At 38.1% G+C, this 27,414-nt stretch overlaps 2 protein-coding genes across 3 annotated transcripts; one reads left to right on the forward strand and one right to left on the reverse strand.

Moving 5' to 3' along the window:
- Positions 1 to 203: 203 nt before the first annotated feature.
- On the forward strand, positions 204 to 21,395 carry SPPL1 (SIGNAL PEPTIDE PEPTIDASE-LIKE 1). 2 transcript variants are annotated; one of them, XM_077385761.1, is made up of 4 exons: positions 212 to 1,784; positions 5,046 to 5,246; positions 14,134 to 14,251; positions 21,154 to 21,395. In XM_077385761.1, the coding sequence occupies exons 1-3, from the start codon at positions 978 to 980 to the stop codon at positions 14,248 to 14,250; spliced, it is 1,125 nt and encodes a 374-aa protein (XP_077241876.1). In that variant the 5' UTR covers positions 212 to 977; the 3' UTR covers position 14,251; positions 21,154 to 21,395. The 2 variants fall into 2 exon arrangements, with proteins under 2 accessions (XP_077241877.1, XP_077241876.1); XM_077385762.1 differs by lacking the exon at positions 5,046 to 5,246 and having other exon boundaries at positions 204 to 1,784.
- Positions 21,396 to 23,639: 2,244 nt separating this feature from the next.
- Positions 23,640 to 27,172, reverse strand: LOC143881135 (protein neprosin-like). The gene is made up of 6 exons (XM_077384134.1): positions 27,000 to 27,172; positions 26,213 to 26,410; positions 25,920 to 26,066; positions 25,460 to 25,513; positions 25,238 to 25,381; positions 23,640 to 24,160 (listed from the first exon to the last, which is right to left on the reverse strand). Exons 2-6 carry the CDS (start codon positions 26,408 to 26,410, stop codon positions 23,816 to 23,818), a joined length of 888 nt encoding a protein of 295 aa, XP_077240249.1. The 5' UTR covers positions 27,000 to 27,172; the 3' UTR covers positions 23,640 to 23,815.
- Positions 27,173 to 27,414: the final 242 nt, after the last annotated feature.

The raw sequence follows: 27,414 nt of genomic DNA on the forward strand, positions 1-27,414 counted from the left end.
ATAAGCAGGTCGAGTATGTTAGGTACAAGACCAACATACATTGGGAAAAAGCTGGCCAGCAAGATTACAGATTGGGACCACCAGTGAAAAATGATCCAAACCGTTCATCATACGGGTGGTCCCACAACAACAAACCCCTAAGGGCATTTTCGTCATTTCATCTACTCTGCAGAACTGTTGCAGCAAAGCCACAATAAACCAAAATTTGGCCATCTCTGAGTCCGTCGAGTCCAAACAAAGTCCTCCCCGACAAAGGCCAAAACCCTCTCTCTAATTTATACTCACCATTTCTTCATCGATTCATGGCGGAACGAGCTATGAATTCTAATTCTTCTTCTTCCAGATCTACTGGTTTGTATCATTGTTAATCCATCCTCTTTCTTCTCACATCTCTTCGAATTTCGCTCTCTCGTTTTTTATTTCTTCTGTTCTTGATTCGAACGATTTGTTCTCTTTGTTTCAAATTTCTTTCGGTTCGAAACCCTAGGTGGTTAGATTTTGGAGAATAGAAGACAGATTTCTCACGCGCATTAGGGTTTTTGCTTGAATTTCACTTGTTTTTTAAGGTATTTGGTTGTTTTAGATCTGGAACAGTAAATTAGGGCAAAATCCGACTCTTCTTTGTTTTTTCCGTCAGTAATTATAGTTCGAATCTTTTGAATCTCTCCTCTCTCATCCGACCGAAAAATTTCGGTTTCGGTGGCATGTCACGTTCTTGGTAGCAAAAATAGCGAAAACGGTGTTTATAGGGTTTTTTTTTTTTTTTTTCTGCGTGCAGTGTCGAAACTGTGACACTTTCTTCGTAGAAAAAACGAATACGATAGTCTCATTACACTGATAGATTGTAGAGATAGTGAAGTGTAATTGCATGCAAAATTGGAGTCGATTTCACGGTTTTGGTAGCAAAAAACGGTGCTTTTAGGGTTTTTTTAGACTCATTACACTGATAGATTGAAGAAATAGCATAGTGTAATTTTATGCAAAAAATGGAATCCTTATGGAAGCTCATGTATTTACTCGAACCTGCCTCTGTAACCCTAATCTTGACGGCGGTGGCCGTGACTTTTGCATCGGCGTCAAGAGCATTAAATTACGGAAAAGAAATGGAGAGAAACCGCGATTTCTCTGAAGCATCCATTACTTTAGATAGGTCGCAAGCACTCATGATCCCGCTCGCGAGCTCCTGTAGCCTTCTTTTGATGTTCTATCTCTTTTCATCAGTCTCCCAACTCATAACCGCCTTTACCGCCATTGCCTCTGCTTCATCCATCTTTTTCTGCCTCTCACCTTATGTCACATACTTCAAATCACAATTTGGGTTGATGGACCCTTTTGTATCCCGCTGTTGTTCGAAATCGTTTACTCGAACTCAAGGAATTTTGCTTTTGGTTAGTGTGGGAACCGTGTTTGCGTGGCTTGTTTCTGGGCATTGGGTGTTGAACAATGTGTTGGGTATTTCGATATGTATTGCATTTGTTAGCCATGTGCGACTCCCGAACATTAAGATCTGTTCTTTGCTTCTCGTTTGCTTGTTCGTTTATGATATATTCTGGGTTTTTTTCTCGGAGAGATTTTTCGGTGCGAACGTTATGGTTTCGGTTGCAACTCAGCAGGCTTCTAATCCTGTTCACACAGTAGCAAACAGTTTAAGCCTTCCGGGGCTGCAGCTGATCACGAAGAAGCTTGAGCTCCCGGTGAAGCTCGTTTTCCCGAGGAATTTGATGGGTGGAATGGTTCCTGGAAGCAATGCCAGGCAATTCATGATGCTTGGTCTCGGCGATATGGTATGCTGTTCTCTTATGCAGTAATTATTCCTCAGCTCTTAAAATCTTTGAAGATTGTATGTGTTATTGCTGGCCATGTTGTAATGTCGTCTTATATTTATAGCTGCATTTAGTTTTCCATATATGGGTTGCATGCATCTGAACAACGACAATGTTTTAGAAGGCAATAAATAGTATCTTTGTCGGGAGGATAAATACAAAGTGTGAATAATTAAAGTACTCCAATGGGGTATGATATGCCACCAGGTTGGCTTGGGCAAGTAGATCCTCGTTAGTTGACAGTAGTGACAACTGTACAACCTATGTATGACCTGCATTTTATAGCGCACACATGTCAACAGTGTTATAATCACCCCGAACATTTATGTCCTGTTGTTTCCCCTGTCGTGTCTCTAGCATGTTAGTGTACAACATGCACACGTGCACATATGCATCAATGCTGGAGTTATTTTTTGGATTGATAATATGGATTTTTCTGTCTGGGCTACGTGCACTATTACATATTGTATATCTGAAAATGTATATCAAGGAAAGCTTCTCTTCCTCATGGTGAATTTTGGTTGTAAACTATATGTGTACATCATTTTCAAAAAAAGCTGTGCGCGCGCGCGCGTGTATTCCTTTTGAAAGTTTGATTTGGTGTCAAGTATATTTTTTGTTGAATACCTTTTCAACTATCCATTTACACCATTGAGATCATGTTCATTGATTGAATGTCCGTAACATGTAGTTGTCGCCTTTAGTATATTAAACTTGTCACCTCATGAAAATTTTAGTCATAAAACACATTTTTTGCATGAATAATATGTTCACGTTTATTGCGTGCCATTTTTTTGGAAGAATGCATCATGTGCCATTTTCTTGTATGGATAAAGACACAGATATGGGAGTGGAAACATGACTCCACATCTTTTGAAAGACAAGGCATACAAGTATGGGTATCCTATACCATAAGTAGTTTACATAATATAAATAAAAACTTGAAAGCTTAACTCAATTCAACTTAGAAAAATAAATAAATAATGTATTGGCTATAGCATAAAAAGACTTGCAAACTCAAAATCACAGCTGGAAAACTGGCCGATTTACCATTTTTCTCTCGCCGAGTAAAAAGGCCATGAGTCCACATCTTTTCAAAGACATGGCACACAAGTATGGGTATCCTATACCATAAGCAGTTTACATAATATAAATAAAAACTTGAAAGCTTAACTCGATTCAACTTAGAAAAATAAATAAATAATGTATTGGCTATAGCATAAAAAAGACTTGCAAAGTCAAAATCACAGCTGGAAAACTGGCCGATTTACCATTTTTCTCTCGCCGAGTAAAAAGGCCATGACTCCACATCTTTTCAAAGACAAGGCATACAAGTATGGGTATTCTATACCATAAGTAGTTGACATCAACTCAACTCAACTCAACAAAGCCTTTGTCCCAAACTAGTTGGGGTCGGCTAAATGAATCCTTTAGAAAAAATTCATGAAGAAGGTAAAAGGAATCTACCCGGCTCTAATCCCGGTTCTAGTTGGGTTCTTCTACGTGGATCATTTTCTTCCATTCTATCCTATCCAAGGTCATGTTATCTGTTATGTTCCTAGCTATCAAGTCTTTCCTCACTGTTTCTACACAAGTTGTTTTCAGTCTGCCCCTACCTCTTTTTACTTCATCAATTTGGCACGAGTCGCCTCTTCTCAGCGGAGCATCCAAAGGGCTACGTTGGACATGTCCAAACCATCTTTAGCTGTGCTCTCTCATCTTCTCCTCAATTGGTGCCACCCCCACCTTTTTACAAATGTCTTCATTTTTAATTCTATCTAACCTTGTGTGGCCGCACATCCGTCTAAGCATTCGCATCTTTGCTACGCTCATCTTATGCTCATGTTGCTTCTTGGTGGCCCAACATTCTGAGCCGTACAGCATGGCTGGCCTCACAATTGTCTTATAAAACTTTCCCTTCAATTTGGTAGGGATTTTACGGTCGCACAGAACTCCTGAGGCAAGCTTCCACTTCAACCAACCTGCTCTTATTCTATGGTTAACATCCTCTTCAATCTCTCCTTCCTTATGTAGAATTGAACCAAGATAGCGAAAGATATCCCTCTTAGAATTGAACCATAAGTAGTTTACATAATATAAATAAAAACTTGAAAGCTTCACTCGATTCAACTTAGAAAAATAAATCAATAATGTATTGGCTATAGCATAAAAAAGACTTGCAAACTCAAAATCACAGCTGGAAAACTGGCCAATTTACCATTTTTCTCTCGCCGAGTAAAAAGGCGGTGTGACTTGTTCTGCTAGGAATATAAAAGAATGATAACTTGTCTGAGTTTTGGCATGACTCAATGACTTGTACCATATTAGGAAAAAGTTTTTCTGAGTCAAAACTTCTATGATTATCAAATAATGAATAAAGTTTTTGCCAAATCAGCCTAGTTGGCTCGCCACATGTGTGACTCATATGGGTTGAAAAGTCAACTAAATCATTAGAAGTTAATCATGGTCATATTTTTATCAGTACAATTTTTTTGAATGGTATTATTTTTTATTCGCTATAGGAGGTAATAAAATTAATGTTTTCTTTGTGTATTTCCTTTTCTTTGCTGATTTTTTGTTATTTATATGCAATTTTCATATTTTCAAAAATTTTAACCGAAAACTTGACTTGTCAAAGCACCACGTCGGCTGCCAGATTCCAAATTTAGGCCCTAATATATTTTTTAATTTTCATATTTACCATGTATTTGACACAAAAAACTTGAATAGTTAATTCGATGTGTCAGCTTGCCATAGTTAATATTTAGGCTCCGATCGAGTCAGGTATGAGTCCTACTCCTGAGTTTCTCTACGTTGTTTAGTTGGAAATATTCATATTAATGAAGAGCCATGATAGTTAATTCGATGCGAGTGCCATATATTTTAGCACGATAGCTATTTTTTTGAATGGTAAGCTTGATAGCGAAATTGACAATGACAAAAATTCATGATGTTTCTAGTAGTGTATCAAATCAGGCATGATATTTTGGGCGGGTACAAGTATATAGGTATCATGGCTTGTTTGTTGTGTCTGATGATTGCCTTTGCATGCTCTTTTGAAATTAGACTTATGTAGACTAAGCCTCACTTAGCAGGACCTGAAGCATTATTTTCAATGTCTTGAGAAATTGGGAGTTGCAAACTTGCAATGGATAGAGAAGGTTTTCCTTAATAAGGAGTTTCTCAAATTTCTAATTGAATTTGGCCGTTTTGATTTTCTAGGCAATTCCTGGCATGCTTTTAGCTTTGGTACTCTGTTTCGATTATCGAAAGAGTAGGGATTCTGTCAGTCCTATGGATGCATCTTCCTTCAAAGGGCACAAATATGTGTGGTATGCACTTTCTGGGTATGCCATTGGAATGGTTACTGCTCTAGCAGCCGGGATATTGACCCACTCTCCTCAACCCGCTCTTCTTTATCTGGTATGTTTCCAACAATGTATGAGATGCTCAACTTCGTTTGTGTTTGTCTGACTATTTCAGTTTTTGCTTAGATAATATTCAAATCAAATTCTTGATATGTAGCTTGATGAATCTCACGTAGACTAGCATTTAACTTATATTGCTTTGGTCTAATCATCATTTTTGTACGAATCTTCAATCAAGACCATTTTAAAATCAACAATCTTATTCACAAATCAAAATTTACACGAATGATAGCAACTAAAAACATGAACTTAGTAACTTACTGTATCAAATGCACTCTAATTATTTAGAATCTAAAGTACTGATATTTTAATAGATAACAAATAATGAAAAAAGGCATCAAATTAACTAACAACTAAATAGATAAAAACTAAAAAAGTAAAAAGTACTTGGAGAGCACTTCTTCTTTCCATCAATGACCATGCAGGTGCCGAATTCTCCCTTGGTCCCGTCATATAAATCTTCAGTGTCCTTGTTCAACAACCTATCCATTCACTGGTAGAGTCTATCTTTTACCTCATCAACATTGGAGAAGCCATCTGAGTATCTTAGCCGAGGATTTAGGTAGTAGCCAAGTACAAGTAATGGGCAATGCTACTCAACTCAACTCAACTAAGCCTTTGTCCCAAACTAGTTGGTCCCAAACTAGTTGGGGTCGGCTAATGAATCCTTTAGAAAATTTTCATGAAGAAGGCGAAAGGATCTACCTCGCTCATCAAATTGACTAAGTCTAATCTTGACACTAGTTGGGTTCGTCTACGTGGACTACATGGATCATTTTCTTCCATTCTCTCCTATCCAAGGTCATGTTTATGTTCCCATCCATCAAGTCTTTCCTCACTGTTTCTGCCCAAGTTGGTTTCGGTCTACCCCTGCCTCTTTTTACTCCATCAACTTGGCACGAGTCACTTCTTCTCATTGGAGCATCCAAAGGCCTACTTTGGATATGCCCAAACCATCTTAAGCGGTGCTCTCTCATCTTCTCCTCAATTGGTGCCACCCCCACCTTTTTACGGATGTGTTCATTTTTAATTCTATCTAATCTTGTGTGGCCGCACATTCATCTTAAGCATTTGCATCTCCGCTACACACATCTTATGCACATGCTGCTTTTTGGTGGCCCAACATTCTGAGCCGTACAGCATGGCTAGCCTCACATGTCTTATAAAACTTTCCCTTCAACTTGGTAGTGGGCATTGCTAATTAACATTTTTGTCTATCGCCCGTCTATCTTCATCTAAATAGGAAGATAATTTCTTTTGGTTCCCATACTGTTAAACATAATATTTTCCTTAGCTGAATCCATCAGCTCATAAATAAATCTCACAGTAGGCTCTCCTCCGAATCCACCTCTCGAAGGACACTAATAAATGGAAATTGTCTTAATGCAAAAGGCTAGATGTTGCCAAAAAGGTTGGGTCAAACAATACTGTTGAACGTGCCTTTATGCCCTCAACCTTTTTGGCATAAGCACTCTTAGTAAAAGTCTTAGAGGAAAATAATGATACGAGAGATTGCTTCTGCTTATACAAATACAAGCTCTGCAAAGAGCGATAGGCCATGCCAAATCTAGTAGCTGCAGGACGGCGACACTCGCGCTTCTTTGTATAGGTTCTCATCAAGCTAAACCCTGATGGATGCCCATAAGCAAACTTTGTTATTTGCCTAGAATTTTGATTGCTCTCGGTGTGCGCTTTCAACTTAGTATGTTCTATAGCATCAAGTCAATGCAGCGAGCAATACAGGCATTCCATCAAGTCAATGCAGCGAGGAATATAAGTATTCCAATATAATTTCATCATTTTCTCCATTAACTTCTTCCCTGCATTGACATAACTAGAATGGATATCAGTGATAACTTGCACTACATTCCCCTCTCTAATGTTTTGTATCCATGATATGCCAACATTGGTCGTGATCGACACAAAATCCAGCAAGAATCACATTGTTACAAAATTGTACATTTCGGTTATTTTGGTCTGATGTTGGTAACATTTTGGTTGACATGACTGAAAAGTTACAAATGTAGTTTAGAAACTCCAAAATGTTGACATGGAAAGGGCGACATATGTCGGGACCGAGATAAGGTCCAACTAGAATCACATTGTTACAAGATGGCAGTTGAAATTTCAGTTATTTTGGCCTTATGTTATTAATATTTTGTTCGACATGACCTAAAAGGTACAAATGTAGTTCAGAAACTCCGAAATATTGATATGGAAAGGGTCAACCTAATTGAAATAATCAACAAAGTGTGCCTTTGATTAAAGAACTTGTGAAAGAAGTCGACATGGACATGGTTTTAAATTTCGGTTTCAGTGCTGGTTTCGGACCTCACCTCACCGAAATTTTGGCCGAAATCCGTCGGAATTTAAAAAAAAATATTTTACTTATTACGAATCTCGGTAATTTCGGTTGAAATTTTGGGAAATTAATAAAAAGAAGGGAAAATTACATTTACACCCCTCTAGTTTCTGACACATTCAACTCTAACCCTGACTTTCAAAACGTGACAAGTACACCCCCTAAGGTTTCAAAACGTGACAAGTACACCCCCTTTGTCAAGAATCCGTCAGTTTAAACTGACGGAAAGACTGAAACTAACCATGGTTAATATTTTGAGGACAGAAATACCCTCATATGCAGAGGGATTAGGGTTATACCATTTCCCACCGCTGCCGTCGCACCTCCGACCACCGCCACCTTCGCCATCTCTGGCCACCGCCGCTACCTCCACCACTGACAATGAAATGCCACCCCATGGCTACATCAAACCCACATTTCAAGAAAAAAGTATTGATAAAAACAAAAAAAGCCCTAAAATATTAGGGTTTATGTGCAAATCATGATAATGGTGTGAATGAAGAGAAATAAAACTCCTAAATCGAGGGTTTATGTTGATAAATAAATAAGGGTTTGAATCAAACCCTAATTTTCAAATTTTCAGTTGGGGAAGACGAGGGCATTTTGGTCATTTTTGCCTCGCCGTCTACTCTGTCACGTTAAGGGGTGTACATGTCACGTTAAGGGGTTAGAGTTGAATGTGTCAGAAACTAGAGGGGGTGTAAATGTAATTTTCCCTAAAAACAAATAAAAAAATCGAGATTTTTTGGTCAAATTTCCTAAAATTTCGGACGAAATTTCTGTCGAAATAAAGTCCTGTTTCGGGCACTCGTGATTTCGGTTTTCGGTCTCGACCGAAACCCAAATTTCGGATTTCGGTCGAACTTTAAAACAATGGACATGGATTCCTCGTGCAAAATGTTGACATTTTGCATGCACTATTTCAAAAAGGGGGAAAAATAAGAGGGGGAGGGGGATTCCATTCTATAAACTATGTCCCTGTGAGGTTCGCTATCTTCATCATGAAATTCAAAATCGCGAGGGAGTTGTTGTTCCTATTGAGGAGGTTTAGAATCATGAGGCGGCTTGAAATCTTCTCCATGAACTTTGTATTGTCGTCATCTTCACCGTTGGTTAGGTAAGACGAAATGCCAAGATTTTAAGCCTTAATTCCTTAGGTTATAAATAATAGCTTTATAACTTACCTTAATAGTTAGTATAAATATTAAGAGAAAACGGTTCCTACACATATGTGTAGATAAATTATCTACACACTAGCTTAAAATACATTGGGGGCCACATTATTTGGGTGATCCAAACCGGTCATTTTTAAGGCCCTCACATAGATAGGGTGTCCACAAAAAATCAGATCCATAGGATCATCCTAACCATTCGAACTGTGGAGGCAAAAAATGGACTAATTTGTGAAGGTTTAAAGACATCCATTTTACCTCCACAAATCGTAGGGTTGGGATGATCCTATGGATCTGATTTTTTGTAGACACCCTATCTATGTGAGGGCCTTTAAAATGGATGGCTTGGATCACCCAAACAATGTGGGCCCCCACTGTATTTTAAGCTAGTGTGTAGAGAACTCTCTACACATATGTGTAGGAACCGTTTTCTCAAATATTAAATATTATTTATATATTCTTACCTAAACCCAAACCCTATTACAAATATCGTTCTCGGGAAGGAAAAATCTCGGAATATATATATTTTTTTAATTTTTTTCGGGTTTATATTGGGAAAAAACGACAAAAATTAAATTATTTAAAAAATATATAAAATGTAACAAAAAACATAAAATAAAAATATTGTAAAAATGACAGGATACTATCGTGATAATATCACGATATTTTATGATAAAAACGCAAATATCACTATATTTTTAAAATCTCTGGATTTTTTCAGGATTTAGTCTTTTTATCAAAATGTTGCCATAAAAACGCGATATTTTGAAAATATCGGAGATATTTGTGACATAGCCCAAAACCCTATTTCATATTCCCTTATTCCCATAAACTAGGGTAACATATTTAATGAAAATATAAGGGAAATGATATTGGCACTGCACTATTTTAATAAGATGCACGAAGCATCTTGTTGTTTCGTACCAAAAAAAAGTATCTTGTCGTTTAGTATTTAAAGAGCTTGTAAGAGTTTTTGAGAACTGTAATATCCTTCTGACAGCTCTTTCTTTAAATACAAAACGACAAGATGCTTCGCGCATCTTAATAAAACTTTGCATTGTTGATATCATTTCCCAAATGTAAATACTTAGCTAAACCCAAAACCTTACTTATTTAATGGAACTATAAATACTTAGTTGACCCCATAACCCTAATTCCCTATTCCTTAAAATGACTCCCAAAAGTTGGTTTTAAGATCAAGACCATCATTTTCCAAAAAAAAAGAAGATCAAGGCCGTAGACTTTGTTGAGTCGGTTTTAGCCGACCCCAACTAGTTTGGGACAAAGGGTTTGTTGAGTTGAGTTGAGTTGAAGGCCATAGACCTATGCATACTAAGAACTGAAACTTGATTGTTTCAATTTGAATATTGGAAAGGTTAAGCAGACAAGGAAACAACGGAAGGTTTGTATTTCTCTGGCCAATAGCGAAAGGATGCCACAAGAATGTTCGGAACAAGTGTTATCAACAAAGGAATTGATTGCTTCCTCTTGAGATTGAAAAGGTGGACGATCACCTTCACGATTGAATCTTATGCAGGCTACAATGGGTCCAATGCAAATCCTAATCGATTTGGCATAGGGTGATCAAGTGCTTGGTTCACACGGTCGAGTACACGGTTTACGCGATCATAACTCGGGGAGCCAAAGAACTTTTGACTGTATTTGTAGGGAAAAACTCGGACTTGGACAAGAACTCGCCCAAGGTAAAAGGGAGTCAACTCTGGCTAGTCAACGCTGGTGCAGGAAGTTTTGAAACTATGTTCTTAATAGTCAACATTGGGTCGCACAGGGGACATAAGAACCTTTGATCTAATGGATCTTCATGAGGAATCCCATTTGGTCCAGGTTCCATTTCAGACAGACGTCACATTTGTAAGACAAGGCTGATAAAAATTAATGCTTTAGCTTCTCTTGTTTGTACGCTAAACAAGGGCTATAGATCAAGGGCTCAGGTTCATCTAATCAAGGTGAAGCCAACAACAGTGGGCCGAACTCGTGTTGTTGGCTAGATCAACTAACCCAATCACATCTGGCACTTATAGGACTCTAGAGTGTTCTTTAGAAATCATCCTACTCTCTCTCTCTCTCTCTCTCTCTCTCATGCAGCCACCTGGTGTTATATCTCTTAAACTCCCTTGAAATCACTCTGTTACCTCCCTCATACACACTTGACGGCATGTCGTCCACTAAACTCTCTTGAAATCTCTCTCATTACCTCTCGTTCACACACACATTCAACACTTAGTCTCCCACTAAATTCCTGTAAAACCCTTCCTCCCTCTCTCTATAAAGGATACATTTTATTTCTCCTCGAAGTCTCCAGCTAATCACTCTCTTTCCCTCCACTTTTGGACACATCTCTTTCTTTCTCTAATCATTTCCCCTCTCAATTTCTCTTGCTTTTGAAATGAATTAAATTCCCTCTTACATTTAAGGGCGTGTTCGGCAACCATTATCAAAATGGTTTCTGCCATTTTTCTAAGAGCAGAGAATGAGAAGGGCAACAGAATGCCTAAAAGGCCGTTTGGTAAACAAGGCCAGCAAGCCTGTTTCTGTAATTTTTCATTTTTTTTTGAATGGTGACAAATTCATTAAAAGAGAAAAAGGAAGACCGAGATGTAGGATTTGATGAGATTTTTTTCCTGCCATTCTGTTTTTTTTCATCTTCACGTAAATGATGGGATTTGATGAGATTTTGCGGACCGACTCGGAGTCGCTTCAATAGATTCTCATCAGTCCATTGCTCCAAGATTTTGCAGGAGAGGATAAGAAGCCTTGCAGATCATGTCTTAAGTCTCTCTCTCTCTCTCTCTCTCTCTCTCTCTCTCTCACACACACACACACACACACACACACACTCACACACACACACACGCACACGCACACGCACACACATGCATGCGCACACACGTACATGTCAACACAAACCCACTCAATGTTTAGTCTCCCGCTAAATGGCTACAAAAATCTCTCCTATTGCCTTCTCCCCTCTTTGCATGAGATGTTATCTTCTCTCCCTAAGATATCCCTCTAACCACTCTCTCTCATGCACCTACACACAAGTCAAGCTCTCTCTCTCTCTCTTTGTTTTTTGTAATCTCTCCACACAGGCACAAAGACAAATGATTTAGCTTTCTTTCCTTCTCGCTCTATTTCCCAACATCTCTTCACTCATGAACACACATCTCTTTATTTCTCTTGTTGACTTAAATTTCCTCTCTTTCCCACATTTATGTCTTTTTTTAATTACTTCTCTCTAATAACCCGCTTTACAGGTTTAAGGCTAAAGTCTTTCCTTGTTCTCTCTTTTTCTCCATTTTAGAATGTGTTTAAATTGTTTTAACTCCCATGATCCTTTCTCTCTCGTTCTCTTTCTGTCTCTCTCTGAAATCCAATTAGATTTGTAACATAACATAAATGTTTCCTTCTCTTTAGAGATGCATAATTATGGGACTTTTAATTAACAAGAGATTTTAGAGAGAGAGAACCATGAGAGAGAGAGAGAGAGCTGGTCAAAAGGGGACTTAATTAAAGAGAAGGCTTTTTTTGGGAATGGATGGTAAAAAATGTGAGGGCGAAAGATTCCTTTATTTTTTTCCTTTATAATTGTATAGATAATATCAGGACTCCCTTGTTTGTATTTACTCACTCTATTTTAATTGTCTGAATGACTATTGATAGCTTTTTTGGGAATAGTTACAGCCAAGGAAAAATCTGTCAGATAAAGAGAGGACCTGTGTGACCGCCCCTAACTAGAGGGTTGTATTTGCCTATCCAAAGTTCTGATGTAAATAGAGTAAATGTCTTGGATATTCAAGCTTCCCACCGAGATACAACTAGCGATAGTTGGATTAGAAACTGTTGAAGTAAACTCTAACAGCTTAAGCTTTTGGAGTGAGTGGTTGTTTCACATGGTATCGGAGCTATTGCCTCAGGGAAGGTCCTGGGTTCAAAACCCAACAATTCCTTTATATTAAAAATCCACGTGTATGGCAACCGAAAAAAGAGGGGCCACATGTGTGTGTGTGTGTGTGTGTGTGTGTGTGTGTGAGAGAGAGAGAGAGAGAGAGAGAGAGAGAGAGAGAGAGAGAGAGAGAGAGAGAGGTTGAAGTATAAATGATTAAGGGCCGTGTTTGTTTTAGATTATAACAACCGATGGTGGAGTCCCCAGCCGATTAGTTAGTGCAACTTTCGGTCCAATAATTAGTTTCGGCCTATGAATTGTGGACACGGACACGAGTGTCGTGTGTTGACACAGACACGGAGTGTTGGACACGGGAAACCCCTAAACTTTAGAAACAGGGACACGGCTAAAATAGAAAGTATATGTAATCATGATTTGTGGATATGGATTCGTGTGTCCAGTTTCGACATGGATACGAGTTGTCTAAATCAAGGTTGCCAAGGCGGGAATCGAAAGCGGGATTCGAAAGCGGGAATCAAAGGCTCCTGGGATGGTGGGAACCGGGAATCGTGGGTTTGCCAGAGAGTCGACGGGGATTCGCAAGGGATTCGTCGGGGAATCGTCGGGGATTCGTCGGGGAATCGCTGAGAGTCGTGGGGAGTTGGGATTCGCTGGGGATTCGCAGGGAATCGCCTGGGAATCGGGGTTCCTATAAAGTGGGAATCGGGGTTTCCCAAAATTGAGAATCGGGGTTCCCAAAATTGGGAATCGGGGTTCCCCAGAATCGGGGATTCGAATCGAATCACGATTCGGATTCGCGATTCGGGGATTCGCGAATCCCCAACTCTGGGTACGAATCCTGCTTCCTTGGTCTAAATGAGGTAAACACAATATTCAATAAAAAAACAGAATGTCACACTTGACACGGTACAAAAACATGTCCACACACCCACATTAAGTCTAACACTTCTAGCAATACAAGTAAATGTGTCCAAAGGAGTGTCGACACGTCTGGGCACGCGCGTTGTGTCGGACACGTGAGTCGGCAATAAATTCGAAGTGTCGGCCAAATCATAGGTTTGGGCCTAAATAAGACCAAATCTAACAGCTTAAGCTTCTTTTGGAGTGCTTGGTTGTTTCACAGAAACATGCTCTTGGTTGAATTACAACATGCTGAAGCCTGATATTAATGTGCAACCCTATTTTTAACAACCCAATGTAGCATCTACTAAATGTAGTGTAGAACAATGGCGCATTGGAAAGTGCAACTTGGGTTCGTTTTTGGGAATTCGAGTTGAGCTGTTACCATAAAATCGGGTCGGGTTCGGGTTGATTCCAATTCCCTTTTTTTTAGCAAAAGCTTAACCCGACACGACCCAAGTTGCATGCCTAATTGGAATCAACTTATTCATGTGTTATTATCTTAATGATTTTGTGAATGCAGGTGCCTTCGACTTTAGGGCCTGTTATCTTCATCTCGTGGATTAGAAATGAACTCATGGAACTATGGGAAGGGCCGATGCCAAACTCAAGCGATAAGGCTCACTTAATGGAAGTTTGAGGTATCTCCCCCCTTCCTGTATTTGCAACCCAATCTATCCTGTAAATTCCTTTTGGGTAAATCCTACTTATTGAAGCTGCAGAACAGTTACACTTAATCTATAGAATCTTTTTAACTTCTCCTGACATTTGACCATGTTGCATTGCATTTTGAGCTTCGTCGTCACATAATGAATGCAAGCATCACTCTCATGTATGTCTTGGGCTGTTTTTAACTTTTCAGGATAAAAGTAATACTACCTACTTAAAATTGTTATTTTGTTTTCCTGATTTTTTGTAGCTTTTCGTGCTCGCCACGCTCACGCCCTCTCAAGTTTCTCCCTCTCCTGTCCATCTCTCACAAGTCACAACTGCCCCCATATATATTTCATGGAATATTTTTTCAAGGTTGCCAAACATGGCCTAAAAGAAATTAAAAGAGAGAGTAGTTTGGGTAACCTCATAAAAGCTTGAAGAGATTAGTCACACTTAATCATGTTCCTTATTTAATTTGATAGGCAAATAATGATTTTATAAGCACAAAGTCAGTTGACCTATATAGAAGCCAAAGTTACCTTGTTCGACATCCGGACGATATAAATTATAGCATTTGTCTTCAACCTTACTAATATGATCAAGGTCAGGGTCGTAGAAATTCATGGATTTATCCATTAGCTGAATCCCACCAAGGTAACATGCCTTTTTAGTTCCTAATGAAGCGGACTTTCCGCTTCCCATCGGAGGACTACCCGAGCAGTATGTCTGACCACCCCATGCAATCGAGGAAGAGTTCTCAGCTAAGTTCTTGAAGAGTTCCTTTGGCCAAATCCCAACTCTTCAGTTGTTTACCATATCAACCACCAATTTCCTCTTTTTAAATCCTATTATCATGCAGTAACATTAATATTCAAAAGTGTAAGAAACACATTTGATGTTTAGCTGAAACAATAATGGTAAGATGTTGAGAAAATCCGCCTTGCAAATCCGATCCAATCGTGCACAAATAAACAGAAACATGAAAAGAAACACAAACCGCAATATGAACACCGAGATTTTACATGGTTCGGCTAAGATGACTACGTGCATGAGCAATAATATGAAACCCACAAACCTGCAACCCTTTCCCTTGATTTTCAACCAAGACAGTACATAGGAGAGTAACCTGAGAAAAATCCAAGAAAAAACCAAAGAAGAAAGCCTCCTCTCTCATTTTTCTCTCTTTCTCTATCCCTTATTATCTCAAGCCCCACGAGAAACCTATGGTCGGTTTTCTCTCACGGGGCCACTCTTTCCTCAACATTTCTTGTCATTGGAGAAGAAGAATTATATATATCCTTTAGTTTTCTAAAAACCTAAAAAACAGAGAGTTTCCTGTTTTGCTTCTCATGAAAATGGAAACCAAGCATAGGAAACAAGCCAACTTTCCCAACATAAGAGAATGGATACATACTAAGTTTTACTTGATTTCGGCCGACGAAACCGACATTTAAAACCTTGCCAGAAATCCCATTTGATATTTTGGTACAAATCATGCAAAGTTTTCATGGTTTGGATTCAAGAACACATGAGCAAAATCTTCTTTATAAATACTTACATGAAAACCTCAACACCACTCTGCATGTCATCATAAACCAGTATTTCGAAACTTGAACTTGATCGGGAACTTGGCAAAGGTAAAAATGAGTCGATGCGATTGGCGCTGCCAAATTTTGATTAAATTGGGCACGTAACATGAGTTTTGATTGACATAGTAGGAAGAAGACATGCTCAAACTTGAGAATTTGGCTATGGTGAATGCAATTTGATCACGGCGAAAGTTTGAAAGGGAAGGGGAAATAAAAGAAGAGAGATCGTCTCCCTCTGATGAAAACCCTTGAATCCGGAGGATAAAGAAACCACCATTCAATTTTCATTCAGTGGGAAAACTTCCTCAACACTTAAGTCCATTATTTATAGAGAGAACTTATATGGTGCCCGACCGTCAAAACCTAAAGGGCGGGGAGAGAGAACCATCTCTCCCTTGATTTTTAATCCAAGAGAAACCCCCTTTTTTGACTTTTCCTTGGTTCAGTTCTCAAGGCAGCAGGTTTTGTCTATATGCGCCCTTTATGTTTTGACGGTCGGGCATCATATAAATTCTCATTTATAGAGATTGAATTTTCTTTCCTAACTTGACTGAAACCATGTCTTTTCAAACCTAACTAGGACTAGGACTCCTATCTTAACAGGAATTCTAATTACAACTCACACTAACTACCAACTAACTACCAAACTAAGAGACCTAAAGATGTAAGGAACGTCCTACATCAGATTCCACTAAGGCTAATCGATAAATGACTGAATTAGTGTTTAAGCAGTGTTTTTAACAATGCTTGGATGTAAGACTATGAGATGGAGATAGTTCGTACCATTATTAAATGGCCCTTAACTAGCACTTGAAAATTTTCCTTAGATGTATTGACAACAAAGGAGTTTAATTTTTTTTAACCTTTCTTACGTGGAGATGGATGAAAGATTGGTCTCCATCGTAGGTAGAAACGGGTAGAACCATGCCAAGGGTTATCATTTGGCTAACTTGTACAAACCCTGGGCATCCAATATTGTAGCAACCTCTTCCGTGGAAAGCATCTATCTGTTGGTGAACAGAACAAATAATTAGTTACTCGATTAGCGAGACTAAATCATGGGCTAAGAGGTTTTTTTAAGTGCTTTGTTCTTCAACCCGGCGGTCGGAAGTTCAATCCCAGCTTACTTATAAAAAAAGGGGGTTTTGCAAGCTTACAGTCCAGAATGTATACAGTCGAGTTTTACTGTCCCCGAAAAGTGATGTCTGTATCTGCAAGATCCAATAAGATTTCAAATATATGGATTTTTACGCTGCAAAAAAATAAAATAAAAAGAAAAAGAATCGAGTCTAGTCGTTTGAAGAGTAGATAAAAACTCTAATAATTTTATCCTGTGTTACAAATTTAAAACATATTTGGAAAAAACACCAAGAGCTGACATCCTTGACAAGAATAAAACCTCCTACAACTGTAGCCCATACTTTAATTTTCTTATTGGAAAAAATCCAATTATCTCCTCTCAATATCATCCTATTTTTTCTAGATTAAAAAACCCATTTTCATTTATTCTGTGCCCAATTTCTCTGTAATGTAACACAAAATTGGTCTATATTGGCAAATAAGATTATTTTATGGTAATTAAAAAAAGATTATTTTATGTAAGTTTTATTTGCAAATGGGACACTAATTAAAGCCACATTGGCAGCCATTGACTAAGATACCTATTTAACTATTGTAACATGTATACCATTCAAAAAAAGAAAACACTATTGCAACATGTTTCACATCATATATATGAGAAATTACGCTATATGCATATAAATATTATTTCCAAGGGATTTGCTAGGAAATTTTGCGGAAAGCCATTTTGTGGCTCACTTTTGCAGGAGAGAATAGCCACGTCAAATGCATTAAATAAATAAGACAGAGTGAGCCTGTGTAGCTGTTCTCTCCTGCAAAGTGAGCTGCAAAGTGCTTTTCCTGAAATTGCTTAGAAAATCCCTATTTACAAATAGTATTTAGGAGAATCCAAAGTGGTCCAAATTATTCATAACAGTCGAGCTCATAGACTGTTTAGTGTCATAACTGAAACACAATCCCTGAGACCCTTGTTTTGGTAATTACACACCCCTTTCTTCCTCTTAGACACATTTACATGCTCCTGCAACATATTTGGAATTGTAAAAACGAAAAAAAGAAGCATTCTTATATAAAGTGGTGTAATCAATGTGTAAACAAGCAGAAATTTGATATAATTTAAGGTAAGTTGTGTTTCAATGAACTGGTATACATTAGAACATGTTTTAAACAGAGTCTGATAGAGGTAAGAGATGGCTTACCATCCACCCTGCTTGAATACTTTCTTGTTGGTTCCGCAGCCAAGTAGTAACCATGCTGTATTGGCCGGCTGAAATATTTAGTCCCCACGTATTGAGGTATAATCCTGTTCCATAATATGTGTCGCCGTCTGTTCGTAGATATACGTTCGAGGAAAGTAATAGTTATCAGTATTCAATTTTTTTATATAGTTATGTGCTAATGCATTAAAAACACAATGTGCTAATGCATTAAAAACACAATAGAAAAAGAGAGAGGAACGCCGGGGTTTTTAGAGGCTTTAGTAAAAATCCCTCGTTACCTACTCATTAAGGTGATAGCACTGACAATCTCCTGGGTTAGAGCACTGCCCAATTTTGATTCGTGTTGGCGTATCACTTGTGATGGGGTTGGTCTGAGGTATGCATGAGTAATGGGCAGAGGCTGACTGTTACACAGGCATGGGACCCATCTATGAGGGGCTATTTTAAGTTGAACTTTGATGGTTCAGGCTGGGGGAATCCCGGGCCGACTTGGAGTAGGTGGTCTCCTTCGTGACCATAGTGGTGCAATGAGTTGGGCTTTCTAAAGCCCCATTGTGATTGCAAACCCCAATGAGACGGGATCAGAGCGGTTCATCAAGGAATAAGGTTGATTGACACCAACAATCTTGATAGTTGAAGGTGACTCCTTTAATGTTATAAAATGGTTAAAGGAAAGTCTTTCCATCCTTACCGGTTTGCACAATGGATTGATGAGATTTTGGATTGAGGGGTGGGATCCTCCCTCTCTTTTCATCAAGTGAGAAGATTGGTTAATAGCGAGGCCTATCGTCTAGTTAGGGAGGGAGTCTCTAGCGAGGCCTTGGAAATTTTTAATTTCCTCCCATTGATGGGTTTATGTTTGGGTCTGATGATCTGCATGAGCTGAAAAAGATGAAACCATAATAAGAATCAATTTGATGAAAAATGACTTACATGAGCTAAACTTGGGTCTGATGATTTGGGTTGAGGCATATTAGAACGATTTTTCATCCCAATATTTGAGAGATTTTGCCCTAATTAGGTCTTCCTTTTGAGTCCTCCGGATGGGAACTATTCCTGTTGGGCACCCTCCATTCTTCAGCCCTATTTGCAATTGTTTGTCAACTGATCATGCTCCATCTCTAATTATTTCTTTGGGAAAGGACTTGGGTCTCATTTGTATATAAGAAAACTTCCCATCACTAATGCAAAAATAGAAAGAGCAAAGAGTACCTTCGAGTGAGTTGCTCTCCTTACCATACATCTATTTTTCCTAGAATTGTTTTTTTTTTTGAAAAGTGACTATTTTCCTAGAATTGTTATCCTCTTTTTTTTTTTCATGTTTTTCTGTTTTTTCAATGATATTTTAAGTGGTAAGACTACACAAAAACTAATATACGCCAGTAAAAAGAAATGTTGTGAAAACCATACATCGTGGGTATGATAGAAGCCTGCCCGCGAACAAACAAAGGAAAAGCACAAAGGAAAAACACAAGAGATCTACATGGTTTTAAGGCAACTGAAGAGCTTCACTATACACGGAGATTAAAAGGTACATGATACCAAAAATGTCTATGATCAAGAACTTATATAAAAATCCAAGTTTAATATCAGTGAATTAATTTCACTCAAACATGGAAGCTATGCGATTTTCACATGATGAAAAAACCTTCAATTTGTACTTCAAGGGCGCTGCCCCAATCACCTGGCCTCGTCTTACGTTATTTAGGGACTATTTGTGCTCACATCATAGGAGCTGTAGGAATATGCATGGGATATAATGTGAGACGTAATTACATATAAAATGGAAAAAATCTCCCATAAATAAAGTTCTTACCACACCTGAACCTTGTGATTCTTAAGCAATGGATGATCTAAAGCAGGTTGCTTGTTGATATCAACACAATCATAGATATCACCATGTTCCGTCTGCAAAAACCGATAATCTCCATTAAATCCCCCATTATCTTTTTTTTTTCTTTTTTCTTTGCTATAGCTAGTTTGGCAACTACAAATTGCTACCTCAAAATTTTGAAGAAATCAGTTGAGCTAAGAGATGAGTTACGAAAAAAATAAAATAAAATAAAGAGAGTAGTGGTGATGTTCATGGAGAAAGTATTATTTTTTCAGTAACTCTAGCAGATTTTTTTGTGTATGAAATGCCCAAATTCAAAATTTTCCACATTTTCCCCTTTTGAGATCTTTGTTAGAATACGTAAGATCTAACCATTAGATTGGGTGTAGATTTGCCGTTGGATCATCATGATGGCCAACTTGGTAGCCGAATGAGGAAGGCCTATTGAATCCAATGACTGAATACTAGAATCCGGTGACCGGATATTGGTGACTGAGGTCACGTTTGTTCGGCAACCATTCAAGGGAGGATTTTCCGGTATGGGGAATGGAAAATACGAACGGTTTGGATCATCCTATGAAGTGGGCCCCACAGTACTTTTTGAAAATATTAGGCTTCACCTGCATACACCATATAAAATCTACCTTCTGAAAAGATACTGATATCTTTAGACTGCCTGTATAGTCCACTATTTTTCTGCTTTAACCCTTGTTTTGATTACCAGTGGATTAGAGCCTGTGACCCCCCCAAACTAGAGGGATGCCCTTTGTATATGCTGATCCAAAGTTGTGATGTAAATAGAGTAACATTTGTCCTGGATATTCAAGCTTCAGACAGATATGCAACTAGTGATAGTTGGATTAAAAACATGCTCTTGGTTGAATTACAATACGGCGAAGTCTGAGATTAAGCGCAACACTATCTTGAACTCTCAAATGTAGCATCTACAAAATGTAAAGTTTAGAACAATGGCATTGGAATTAGGGGTGCAACTCGGGCCCCCTTTTTGGGAATTTGAGTTGAGCTTTTACCCTAAAATTGGTTTAGGTTCGCGTTGATTCCAATTCATTTTTTAGCAAAAGCTAAACCTGACCCGACCCAAGTTGCACACCTAATTGGAATCAAATCATTCATGTTTTATTATCTTAATGATTTTGTGAATGCAGGTGCCTTCGACTTTGGGGCCTGCTATCTTCATCTCGTGGATTAGAAACAAACTCATGGAACTATGGGAAGGGCCGAGGCCAAACTCAAGCGATAAGGCTCACTTAATGGAAGTTTGAGGTATCCCCTCCCTTTCTGTATTTGCAACCCAAGGTATCCTGTAAATTCCTTTTGGGTAAATCCTACTTATTGAAGCTGCAGAACAGTTACACTTAATTTATAAAAACTTTTTAACTTCTCCTGACATTTGACCATGTTGCATTGCATTTTGAGCTTCTCTATTGCATAATGAATGGAAACTTCATTCTCAGGTATTACTTTGGGAGGTTTTTAGATTTTCAGGTTATTTTTTTCTTCTTCTTCTTCTTCCTTTTTTTTTATTTTTTTATTTATTATTATTATTTTTTTTGGGGGGGGGGGTGTGTATCATTACTACAAATCTAGGCTACTGATATTTGCACCACCATGTTTTGATAATTGCACTAATCTTTGACTGCTGTTTAAATTATAAAAGATGTATTTTGTTTCTTAAATGGCTTCTGAGAGCCTTTTGGGAGTTGTAATGACCTTTGATTGCTGGTTAAATAATAAAAAAAGGATGAGTTAGTGGAGTTATCAAAACATGGTAGTGCCAATATCAGTAGCCTAAATATATTCCATATATATAATGGGAAAGCTTGGGTGCCCGAGGTCATTTTAAACCTTATAAATGTGTAGTTTGCTTTATCTTTTAAAAATCTTTTAAATATCCACACATGTAAATTTCTCTATAACTATTAAGGCTATGTTTGGCCGCAATGAATTTTTTTTTCTCTCATGGAATATTAGTTTATCCAGTGGTGGGAGGTAGGGGGGCAAGAGGGTGGAGGGAGAGAATCGAGAGGGCTTGAGTAACGAGATGATCCAAAGTGGCTGAAAAACAGGGAAAAGAAAATTCTCAAGGCCATGTTTGGCAACCATTTTTTTTTTTCACGTTGACTGGTGAGAGAGGGGTAGGACGGGTGGAAGGAGAGACTTGAGAATACGCGAATGAGTAGTGGTTGAGAATGGCTAAAAAAGGCCGACGGTTATGTTATGGGCGACGAAGCGCGTTGTGGTGCAGCACGATGTAGCGGAATCGGTCTCTTTGTTGTTTCCTTGTTTTTCAGACTTTTTTCCACCCTGTCCTCTCCTCCCTCACCATTGGGTAAGCTAATATTCCAAGAAAAAATTTCATGTTAGCCAAACATGCCCTTATAATAGGTTTTTTTCCCCCCTATTTTTCAACCACTTTGGATTCATTTTATAGAAGAGTCGCAAAGTTTACGGCGGGTTGCCAACCTGACGCCAACCCTCGTCCTTTATCCTGGCATCAGGTTGGCACCCAGCCGTAAACTTTGCAACTCTTCTATGAAATGAATCCAAAGTGGTTGAACAATAGGAAAAAAAAATGATCCTCGTAGGACAGAATGGAAGAAAATGATCCACGTAGAAGAACCCAACTAGAGCTAGGATTAGAGCCGGGTAGATTCCTTCTTCATGAAATTTTTCTAAAGGATTCATTTAGCCGACCCCAACTAGTTTGGGACAAAGGCTTTGTTGAGTTGAGTTGAGTTGAGTTTCAGCCACTATGGATCATCTCCTTACGACCTCTCAATTTTTTCCTATACAACATGGACTGTAAAAATGGTAAAATTGTCTCCTTTCAAACTAGTGCATGAATGCAGAGTTCTTTCATAAAGATGAATTGATTTTTCTGTCATAAAGATGAATTTATTTTAATCAAAGTACAGTAGAGAGAAAATCCCATGTCGTCAATCCAGTCTGAAATGAGATCATGGCCAACTCTAAAGCCAATTAAAGATTGCCTGTAGAATTCAATGACTGAGTAAGGCTAATTTACTGATTTCCATTACAGTCTTACCATGATTATAACATTAAAAAAAAAGTCCCACCATGATTATGATCCTAGCCCTCAATCCCAATGTGGTCTCTTAGGGCATTTACTTAGAATTTGCAGTCTTTTTTTTTTTTTTTTGGTGAAGATAGAAAGATATATTAGATACTAAAACTTCCCTACACAGGGTTTTTTATTTACTGCATCTATCAAAAAGCTTAAAGATGTTTTGTGGCTCCAGGAGCCAAGAACTACAACATTTGATACTGGGAGCCTGCCATTTGGGTACAAGGATTTTATAGTCCAAGATTGTAAATGTTAGTGTGATGTCAATGTTAGCCATTCCATATGATGACATTTTTAGATTTTATTGTTTTTTCATTGTTTGATTACAAATGATAAACATTAACATGAACTACTCCACTTCAAGTTTTACTACAGGACTATCAATTTATAATGATTTTTTGGTAGGTAAGCTGGTATTGAGCCTCCAACCTCCATCCAACTAAGCCTAATCACGCCATTTACCCGTAAATTATGGAAACAAATATATCCGTAGAAAAAAATATATTCTGCAATAGATGTTTTTCTTGCAATCCAAACAAGGCCAGAGGGAAATTGAAATGAGAGAGTAGTTTGGGGAGTCACATTACAAGCTTGAGGAGATGGGTCACAATCATGTACTCTTTATTTAGTTTGATGGGCACATCAAACTTTTCTAGCTTTAGGAGGTGAGTTACACTTAAAACAATGTTCCTTATTTAGTTTGATATGGGCACATCTTACATTTATGTATAGCAATCAGGTCCCCCTATATAGAACCCAAAGTCACCTTTTATGCGATACGCCTTACTTATTTGATAGCAATTCTCATCAACCTTACGAACATGATTTTCAGGGTCGTAGTAGATTAGATTCCCATTCATGACCTGAATCCCAGCAAGGTAACATCCATCTGTGAATCCACTTCCCATTGGAGGCAATGGTTTATTGAGTGGGCCGTAGGTCTGCCCACCCCACGCAATCGACGAAGAGTTGTCTGCTAAGCTCTCAAAGAGATCATTTGGCCAATATCCCACCTGCTGTTCGTTTGTTCCCCAACTCAACCACCAATTTCCACCGCTGCTCAAATCCTATTTCCATGCGATTAACATTACAATTCCAAACTATAAGAAACCCATTTTATATGAATCATTAGATTATGCTTTAGATATGAATTCTCTAAATTAAAGTACATCATTCAGTAAGAGATCAGGGTTTTTAGGAATTTTTACATTTGATGTTTAGCTAAAACAATAATATTAAGATCAAGGAAAGATACTAATAGGGAAGTAATATTTTCGCCCGCTTTCTTAACATTTATACCCCGAGGTAGAGATATAGTCATTTTCAGGAAGAGAAGCAAGGGTCAGACCATGCCCATGTAGCCAGATGAGACATTCAAAATAAAGAAAGAAAGAAAGAAACAAGGGTGGGTGAAAATGCTCAAAAGTGGGTGCAAATCTGAATTATTCGCACTCAAAGTAGTAATAAATTAAGGGAAAACACTCCTAAAATGGGATCCTGTTCTGAAAATAAAGACCTGAGTGAAAATGACTGATGATTTGGTCATTTTCACATGATTTTTTTTCCATTTCTGGGGATTCATGCTCTCTTTTTGGTTTTCTTGCCCGCATGCATGCACACTATATAGAGTGCTAGTTCAAAAAAAAAAAAAAACAGATTTCCCAAACTTGGAATAAACGAGAATCACATTCGACGCATGGATGGGAGAAATCAGAGAACCTAACTACTCTAAAAAATAGTAGTAAGGAAAATGATGTGGGAACTTTCCATGTCATTGTAAACTAGTATTTTTAAACTCGAACTTGGTTAAGAACTCGACCAAGGTAAAAAGGAGTCGACGCATGCAAGTCAATGATCGGCATTGCTTTTTCATCACCATGGGAGAGTAAAAGAAGTTTTGATCAACTGAGTAGGTAAAAACACGGACTTAGATGAGAATTTGGCCATGGTAAATGGGAGTCAACTCAGGTGAGCCAAAATGGACTCGAGAAAATTTTAAGCAGTGTTTTAAACAATGCATTGACTAAGAAAATATAGAGATAATTCATACTATTATGGCTCAATCCTACTTCTATAAATGACCCTTTAAAAAGCATTTGAAGTTTTTCAATGTGTTGAGAAGTGATGAGTTTGATTTCTTTTACCTTGGTGACGTAAAGAAAGATATCAGTTTGGGTTCCATTGTAGGTAGAAACTGGTAGAACCATGCCAAGGGGTATCATTTGGCTAACTTGTACAAACCCTGGGCATATAGTATTGTAGCAACCTGTTCCGTGGAAAGCATCTTTCTGGTCACCAACAGAACAAATAATTAGTTAGTCGATTAGCGAGATTAAAGAACGGGCTAAGAGGTTTTTTAAGCTTACAGTCCAGAATGTAAACAGTCGAGTTTTACTGTCTCCGAATAGTGCTGGTTGTACCTGCGAGATCCAATAAGAATTCAAATATATGCAATTCTAAGCTATAAAAATGAGTCTAGTGATTTAAAGTGTAAATAAAAACTTAAAAAATTTAGTCCTATACTACAAATTGAGGCATCTTTTGTCTTCTTTCACGAGATGGCTGGTCTTACATGCAACAGACCATTTGCGAAATGCCTTTTGCGATAATAAGCTATCTGAGCAGCTGCGCATGAACACCTCTCTCTCTCTCTCTCTCTCTCTCTCTCTATATATATATATATATATATATATATATATATATAGAGAGAGAGAGAGAGAGAGAGAGAGAGAGAGAGAGAGAGAGAGAGAGAGAGAGAGAGAGAGAGATTTTATATGGTACCAGATCAGGCGTGCTCGTGCAAGATAGATGTAAGAGATAGCTTACCATCCATCCTGCTTGAATACTTTCTTGTTGGTTCCGAACCCAAGTAGTGACCATGCTGTATTGGTCATCTGAAATATCTAGGGCCCAAGTATTCATGTATAATCTTGTTCCATAATACACTTCCTCGGTTGTTCTGAAGAATGCATTCTAGGAAAATAACAGATATCAGCACTCAATTTTTTATATGATTATGGGTTAAATAATGCATTAAAAAAACAAGAAGAATGGGAGAGTGAGGGGGGATTTCTCCTCCCAATATTTGATAAGAATCAATTTGATGAAACATTACTTACATGACCTAAACGGGGGTCACTTGATGTGGGTTGAGGCATATTGGAAGATTTTGCCCTAATTAGGTCTTCCTTTTGAGTCCTCCGAATAGGAACTGTTCCTGTTGGGCACCCTCCATCCTTAAGCCCTATTTGCAGTTGTTTGCCAACTGATGATGCCCCATCTCTAATCGTTTCTTTGGGAAATGAATTGGGTCTCATCTGTGTATAGTAAGAGCAGAAGAGTACCTTAGAGTAAGTTGCTTTCCTTACAATACATTTTTTTTTTCTTTCTTTCTAGGATTGTTATCCTTTTCCTTATATGTTTCTCTTTTTCAATGATATTTTAGCAGAGGTTGGTAAAACTACACATCAAAGTAGTGAGCTATGACCAATAGCCAAAATAATATACACAAGAAAGTAAATAATGTGAGCAAAGAAATAAAACAAAAAGAACACAATCGAGTACACAAAAGATTTACGTGGTTCGTCATGTTATGTTCTACGTCCATAGGCGAAGGCAACTGAAGAGCTTGACCATACATTAAGATTAAAATTCAAAAGTACAAGGTACACAAAATATGTATGGAAAAAGGTACATGATACACAAAACATCTATGAAAAAACCTTCAGTTTGTGCTTCCATTATTTAGGGGCTCTCTATGAGCCCACATCATAGGAAACCATAGAAATATGCATGGAATATAATTCGAGACATAATGCAAGGGGAATGATATATTCGCGCCTTTTTCTTTCCCATAATTAAATATAATATGATGAACACAAATTCTCCCATAAGTAATTACCATACCTGAACCTTGTGATTCTTAAGCAGTGGATGATCAAAGCGGGTTGCTTGTTGATGTCAACACAATCAAAGATATCACCATCTTCTGTCTGCAAAAACCGATAATCTCCGTTAATTCTCCCATTATTATTTTTTCCTTTTTTTTCTTCTTTCCTTCGCTAGTAAAGCCAGAACAAATTGCACCTCAACTTTTTGCAGCAATCAGTCGAGAATAGGATTTTTTTTTTCTTTTTGTTGACATAGGGTATCCCCACCCCAATTTTTAGGGCGGGACTATTCCCTACGGATGCACAGAATCATGTTAGAGATAGTGCCCTTTAACAATGAAATTTTGTCTATTTCATATATGACGAATTTTGAGTGGGTCCCATGCAAAAAAAAAGTCCAAGGTGGCATTCCCAATGTGATGTGAATTGAT

The sequence above is a fragment of the Tasmannia lanceolata genome, unplaced genomic scaffold, assembly GCF_043159265.1.
Source record: "Tasmannia lanceolata isolate RefF3 unplaced genomic scaffold, GAP_Taslan_0.1 ptg000007l, whole genome shotgun sequence".
NCBI classification, from domain to species: domain Eukaryota; kingdom Viridiplantae; phylum Streptophyta; class Magnoliopsida; order Canellales; family Winteraceae; genus Tasmannia; species Tasmannia lanceolata.